This window comes from Vanellus vanellus, assembly GCF_965231255.1.
Source record: "Vanellus vanellus genome assembly, chromosome: 19".
NCBI lineage: Eukaryota > Metazoa > Chordata > Aves > Charadriiformes > Charadriidae > Vanellus > Vanellus vanellus.
The window spans coordinates 640,768-648,279 of record NC_138924.1 but is presented as its reverse complement, the minus strand read 5'-3'; the positions used below and the strand labels follow the sequence as shown (position 1 = coordinate 648,279).

Sequence of the window (7,512 nt, the reverse complement as noted above, 5' to 3'; positions counted from 1 at the left end):
CAGGGGTGCTGCCCCACAGCCCACCCCAACAGCATCCTTGCAGAGCGAACAGAGACCTGGCAGGAGGAGATGGGGGACAATGTGCTCCACAGGGAGCCAGGGCCCTGCTCCATCCCAAACTGGGACTCACAGCAGGCTCACATCTTCCCCTGCGCATCCAGGGGTCTGGGCTGTGGAGAGCAGGGTTTGTGGGGTCTCAAAAGGACCGGTCTGCTGGGGGTGGGTGGAAAGGGGAAGCCTGTGCATCAGGGAGGAGGTCCGTCAATGTCCAAGCTCAGTAATGGAGACAGGCGTTATGAGCAGGCGGCTTTATTCTTTAGGTCTTTTTATGTCTTTAAGAGACAGAGTGAAACCATGTCTACAGAATAAGGGTGAAAATTGCTAATTAACAGCACACCTGAAATGCCCCTTCCCTCAAGGTAGAAGAAGGCTGCCCCAGAGTAGTTCTCAGAGGAGCCCAGAGGCTCTGCAGGCTGGCCGGGTAGCTCAGTGGGAGGGTAGAGGGACAAAGTTCTGGTTTGCATCCCCGCAAAGCAGCTCTGGCACAGCCTGTGGTGGCAGGAGACAGGGGGACCCTGGGACATAGCCCGGAAGAGGAAGGAAGCAGGGAAGGGGTGTAAAAATCAGCCAGTTCTTCCTGAACATGAGAATAATCAAAGAGTACTCATGTTGGTTTGCTTTCCTACAGCAGCTCCTTGAGCACTTCACAGAAAGCTTTTAAGCATTGCTGTCCCTCACTTACAGATGGGGAAACTGAGGCAGGAGCTTGCCTTCGCAGAGTCAGGTTGGGTGATGTGGGCTGATGGGGCCGGCACTCACCGCTGGGGCCACAGATCCCACTTCCCTACCCACAGGACTGTGATGATTTTGGTCCGTGACACCAAAATCATTCCTTTGCAAGAGGAGTGGAAGAAGCTGGGGCTGGCCCTGGGCTGCCAGGGGCCAGAGCTGGAACACTGGGGGACAGGCAGGGGTGGTCATCGCAGTATGTCCCCAAAAAGTTCACCCAGACAGGGTCAGGGTGTTTCTTCCTGGTGATGAAGCTGGGAAGTGGGCAGGACCAGAAAACCTTTGTGGTGGGGAAGGGATGCACCACCGCAGAGCTGCAGAGTCACACCATGTCCTTTTTGTGACCGTTCTCTGGTGTGGGGGCAGCCAGCCAAGGGGAGGTGCTGAGAAACTGGAGAAGGTCGCTGGGCCAGACTTCTGGCTCTGCCTCATCTTGCTGCTGGCTCCTGCAGGCAGGGAGAAGGACCGCAGACCACAGATCCACGTGGCCACCGCAGAGCATGTGGTTGATGTCTCCTGGGGCAGGCACCTTCTGGGTATTTCTCTGCTGCACACCAAACACCTCTCCTGGGAGCACTTTCTCAGCCATGATGGGGCGGCTGCATCCACAAGACACCAGAAACAACCTCTCATCCTCACTCCACTCGGCTCCTCCCAGCATCAACGTGGGCAGGTCCTTCTCAGCCTTCTCCTTGCAACTGGAAAGCATCTCTCCTTGCCAGGACTGAGTGATGGTCAATCCCAGACAACACCCTGACAAGTCCTGTTCTTGGTCCCAAGAGGGAGAAAGATTTGTGGGGCTAAGCCAAAAGCTTCCTGCATGGGCAAAAGCCCGTACCCACACAACAGCTGGCTGCTGGCATTTGCTGGTGGTGTAGAAATAGTCCTTCACATGTTTCCTGGAAAGCTTCTGTCAAGTGTGTGTGAAGCAGCACACAGCTGTGTCAGGGATGGGTGGAAGACATTTGGGGTGCAGGACTGAATCCATATGACCAGAAGAGGACACAACGTGGATGTGTGCGACCAGCAGAGAATAAGCACTCCCAGCAGGCCGTGCTCCAGACCAACAAGTCAGAGCAGATCATGCCTGTTCCTCAGGCATTAAAGGTCATCATCATGAGCTGTTCTTCCTCCAGAAGAGGAAAAACCAACCCAAAGACAGAGGTGGATTCACCTGGAGCAGAGCAAGATTAGGAACAGAGGGCAGCAACACAGAACAAGGTTCAACCAGAGAGACCTTCGTGTTCCCATCAGGAGCTAAGCAGGCATACAGACAATGTTTGTGCTTAGTACTGATCCCTTCAGTCACCACTACCACAAGGAAGCACCAGTGATGGGACGTACAAATGGAGAAAGGAGAAAGGCCTCTTGAGTGATGTGAAGCTGCCAGAACATGGCCAGTGTAGGTTAGAAAGGCAGAACTCAAAGACACTGAGCCATGAGGTAGCGTCAGGATGTCCATCCCTTAATATAGCAGGTACTTCAGCAACATCGGGTGGAAATAACCATAATTGGACTCCTTGTGTTGAGAAGAATGGCTGAGAGGGAGAGGAGGTGAGAACTGCCCCGCAGGGGCTGATGAGGGGCAGCTACTGAATTGGGTTAAGAACAGGGTCCAGCAGGGAGACAATACAGGCAGTGGGTCTGAAGGTCTGCGTGGCTCACCTCCCTTCCCAGGGCTTCTCCCAGCTTCACTGGGAGAAGGGGGACAGCCACAGCTCTCAAAAAGACCAGAGAGAACCAGGCTATCGGCTGCTTTATCCATGGCACCATGAGGGTCTTCTGACCTTGTGGGTGCCTTCTGCCACAGCAGGCAGTGAAGGAAAAGCCTGTGGTTCGTGGGGTCCAGCAGAGTGCCAGGCCCCATGGGAGCAGCTGTCCTTGCCTTTTGTCCACCTCTGTAAGCACATGAGAAGCCTGATGGCTGAGTGATGGTCACCTTCCAGCAGGCAACTGGAGAGCTAAACTCTTCCCTTGCCTCTCCGCTGGGGTCTCAGTTCTTTGGCTCAGGTGTGGCTGGTGAACCATCTGGCCTTGCTGATTCCTGACTTGTGTCTCGAGACTTGATACCTGCAGTCTTATGATGGTGCCCATACCAACTCACACCCCATTTTGCAGCCCAGATGTCCCTGAACTGCTTGCAGAGCAAAGAAACCTGCAGGAAAGGAAGTGTTGGGCTGTCAGCGTTGACATGGAGAAGGGTGTCAGGGCTGAGCCAACTCTTGCAGATACCTGTGCAGCTGGCAAGAAAGGCTGGGTCTCCCCCAAGCCTCAAGACAGGACCATCAAGAGCAGCTGACACATCCCCTGGATTCAGCAGTATCTCTCCCTGCTTGACTGCTGCTCCTGGAGCTTCAGGAAGGAAAACGAAACCAGAAAGGCTGGCGAGGGAAATTCCTACACGTGCCTGGGCTCCCAGCCAGGGACTGTCCGGAGAAGAGCCAGCTGCAGCACCGAGTCCTCCTGCCTCTCCAGCCTGTCCCCTGCCCCCCGGGCCTGGTGCAAACCTCAGATCCCCCTCAGCCTTCCATCTCACCACGACGTCTGTCCTCTGTCCCCTTGCAGCATGCGCAGCCCCACATCAGGGACTGTTCTGGGCTCCTGCTGTTCTTCTGCAGCACCAAAGGCAACTTCTCAGCACAAAAGGCGACTGCCCGTGCAGCAGGCGTGGGGGGGTCGGGGGTAGAGGACACCCCGAGGACCCCCTTCCCAGGCTCCTCACCCGTCCGCCCACGGGCAGCAGCTCCTGTCCCTCCACCCCACCGTGCGGTGGCCACTCTCTGCTCCCATGTTTCACAGCACAGTGGGGGAGTCCTGCTCAGGATACACTCCTCTGCAGACTTCTGTCTCTCCCCCTTGGTGGTAAGCCCTGGCCATAGAGTGGGACAAGATTTTTGTGAACATGCTGACCCACCTTGGCCCTGCTTGGACCTGACCCTCTCTGCTCGGACCCTGCTGAGCACGGGCAGGGAGAGCCTGTGCCTTTCCCAAATCATTCTCCCAGCAGAGCGGTCAGGAGCCATCCCCATGGAGCTGGAGAGGAGCCCTCTGCGTTGGTCCCCCATCACCAGCATCATCCCCTGGGACACAGCACGGTGCCTGGGCTGGGTCTGCCCTTCGCTGGGATGCTGCTCCTTGGGTGCCCTGTGAACCTTCCTGCCTGCAGCCAGCTTTGCAGCCGGGAAATCACGAGGCACCGCGGAGGTGCTTTCCCAGCCTCGGGGCTGCCAAGTCTGATCTATAGCTGCAGGAAATAATGAAACAATAACAGAGAGGCCCTTTATTGCATTAGGAAGAAGAAATACCGACTGGAACAGTACAGCTGCAAAGCCAGGTCGGCTCTGGGTGACCGTGCTGTTGGGGGCATTTCTTCTCAGTGTGCAGAAGCAGAGGAGTGCTGAGCACGGTTGCAGTGGGCAAGCTGTGCCCAGCACTGTGCTTTTACCCTTGGGACCTGCTCCCTCCCATTCACGTTCCCGTGCAAAGCTGGACCCTGGGGAACGACTGCGGCAGGTTTGCCGGTGGCTGTTTTACCCCTGCAGCATAGCTGAACCCTTCTTGTTGTTTTACAGGTGGGAAAGTGAGGAGCAACCCCCATTGGGATGGTCAGATAGCAAGCTGGGGGGGTCCCTGCCCCTCTCCAGGGAGCACTGCCGGCTTCAGCAGGACCCGGCTGCGCATGGGGGCTGGCGGGCAGAGATGCGGTGGTGTCTCTGAGGAACAGATACGTGTCAGGAGAGATGCCGCGGGGCCGCTGACAGCGTGCGTGTGGGCGCCTGTGGGCTCTGTGCTGGGAAACGCTGCTGCCGAGCTGGCAGAAATGGCGAGCAGGGGTGGGTACTGCTGGCCCTGCTCTGCACCGCAGCACCCTCGGCACGAGAGTGGAGGAGCAGCTCAGGAGCTCCCAGGGCAGCCCCAGCACCGTGGCAGCTCCGTGCCCTCTGCTTCCTCCCATCCGACCGTGAGCCACCCTCCCTGCTCCCCGCTTCAAACCCTCTGGCAGGATTTTGCCCCCTACAGCAACGTGTCCCATCACCACACACACCATCATTGCACACCCAGTGCACCCAGGGACCAGCCCTTGGTGCGGCGTGTGGGGCTGGGAGCAGCAATCCAAGCACATGGGATGTCCCTGGGGTGTGTGGAGAGCATATTCATGTATGTAAAAGGCCCGTATCTAACATGTCTAATTCTGTAGAGGATGTGGGAGGCGGGGGTGTATGTGGTGGGGCAATGAGGTGTCGGAGGATATTCATATGTCTGCAGTATGGAAACTTTATGGTTTTGCCCCAAACCATTTCCCATCATCACATGCCATATAGAGTGTGCAGATAGGCTCAGGGTGAGGTTTTGCCTCTGCGCTGGTGAACACCACACAGAGTCACATAAAGGGAAAAAAACAGAGGTTTTGTCCAAATTCTTTATTCTCCAGAATCATGATTTTACACGCGTAAGCCAGGGTCACCCATCATCCAACGCCAAAACTCTGAGCCACCCTCCCATAAATAGCATTGTTATCTACACAAAAAAGTATTGCCTATCCCATATGATAATTTCTTAAATAATTTAAATAATATAAGAACAATAGAGGTGCAGTCCCATGGGCCTTCCCAGGTCATGGGCAGGGGTGTCAGGGCAGAGGGATGAGGTTGCAGACTGGTCCGTGCAAGCCGAGCACGAGCAGCAGCACCCCAACACGAGGTGTCTCCTGGTGCCCTTCCAGCAGTCCCTTGGAGCTGCCTGCAGGGCTCGTGCAGCTCCTGTTGCCCCGGTGTCCTCCTCCATCGCAGGAGCTCAAGATGACGCAACTCATGCATGACAACAGCATCCTGTCTTGCCATCTTGCTTTGCTCAGTTCTGCTTCAAGTTTTGCAGATAAGTTTGAACCCAGGTGTTACTGGGATTGGCACAGACCTGGCGGCCTTTCTTTGTGATGAACCTGTGGAACAGGGATGAGGCATATTAGATCTCTGCTCAGACCTGCATCCCAGGAAAGCCTGGACCCCAGCTTTGGGGCATTGCAAGATGTTGTCCCCTGTGCCCTAACACGATGCTGGAACCAGCGTCTGGCTGTGATTTCCCCCACTCCCACCCCTTTTCCCACACTGCCTCCTCAACTCCTGCAGGAACATCCCTGGGCGTCCCCACAAGAGCATCTTCGGCAGTCCCTCTGCAAACCCTTTCCTCTTGGGGTTCCCCTCACCTCGCTCTGTTCCTGCAGACCCCCATGCCCACAGCCGCCCTGCAGAGCTGGTAACTCACACACACACACCCCACAGCGCCTGTCCCCGCACTGCCCCAGCCTGTCTGCACCCCGGAGCGAGCGCTGGTACTTACACGATGGCCGGCAGGGTGCAACTAGTGCTGGTGCTGTAATACCGCAGGATGAGCTTCTGCGGGAGCTTGTGGTGTGTGTAAGAGAAGCAGCAGATTGGGAGGTCGGATCCAGCTGGAAGAGGCGAGGAGAGACAAAGTGAGCATGTGCTGGGCTGTGTGTTGGGAGCAGCCAGCCCATCAGCTTGCGGAGCCGTGCTGGCAGGGAAGGGAGCGAGGAATTAGGGAATAATTAAGTTTGAAATGGACATTGGGAATCATCTGGTCCAATGCCAGGAACAGTATTGTCAGGTACCGGGGGAGATTCCCATCCAGTCGTTGCTCAGAGCTTCATTTCTCCACCTCCCCCAGCCCCAGGGCAGAGACTGAAGTCCCTAAACTATAATCATAGAATGGTTCAGGTTGGAAAGGACCTTGAAGATCATCGAGTTCCAACCCCCTTGCCATAGGCAGGGACACCTCCCACCAGTCCAGGTTGCCCAAGGCCACCTCCAGCCTGGCCTTGAACGCCTCCAGGGATGGGGCCTCAACAACCTCTCTGGGCAACCTGTTCCAGTGCCTCATCACCCTATAACCAGGAATAAGTACTCTGAGCCCAGGATGGCTGGATGGAGGATGGATGATGGATGGATGGATGATGGATGGATGGATGGAGGATGGATGATGGATGGATGGATGATGGATGGATGGATGGATAGATGGAAGGATGGATGGATGGATGGATGGATGGATGGATGGATGATTTTCTAATTCTGGGCTTCCCACATGATCTCAGTGCAGAGTGGAGAGTGGTACAAATGCGAAAAAATTCCCAGTTATCTGCCAGGGGAGCTCAATGGGGAAAAGATAATGAAGGCTCAGATCTGTTCTTCCTTCACAAAAGAAAAAGCAGGACTCACCTGGGCCAGAGAAAGTTTGGGAGCAAGAGGCTGCAATAAGGAGAAGAGCAAAAACGGCTGCAGAGACCTTCATCTTCCCGTTGGGTGAGGGCAGTCGGAGCAGGACCAGGAGCTCTGGCAGATGCGGCTCAGACTGCAGCAGCTGGACTCAGCTCCCTTTTAATAGGGAGTCCTGGAGGCAGCAGGAGAAGCCTCAGTGGAAATTCCAGAATGATGACAGAGGACGTCAGGAAAGTGAAATAGCCAAAGGGAATTAGGGGAGATAAAAAAAAAGAATAATAAAAAAAAAAAAGAAAACAAAACACCAGAAAGAATGGGATACAGTTCACATTGGAGCCAAGTATGTTGAGCTCTGACTCGGTGCTCATTTTCGATTTCAGCAAATCAAAAGGAAACTAAAATGTGCCAAGTGGCACGGCCATAAAGAGGAGAACTATTTATCTAAACTACTGGAGGGATTTTCCCTGTGAGTCTGCATAGCAAAAGGCAG

The 7,512-nt window shown here is 55.2% G+C and overlaps 1 protein-coding gene across 1 annotated transcript; it reads right to left on the bottom strand.

Annotated features, from left to right (window-relative positions):
• Positions 1-5,542: 5,542 nt before the first annotated feature.
• Positions 5,543-7,095, bottom strand: LOC309679677 (C-C motif chemokine 4-like; the record flags this gene model as incomplete). Its single annotated transcript, XM_082493052.1, has 3 exons — positions 5,543-5,728; positions 6,127-6,238; positions 7,023-7,095. 3 exons carry the CDS (start codon positions 7,093-7,095, stop codon positions 5,641-5,643), a joined length of 273 nt encoding a protein of 90 aa, XP_082349178.1. The 3' UTR covers positions 5,543-5,640.
• Positions 7,096-7,512: the final 417 nt, after the last annotated feature.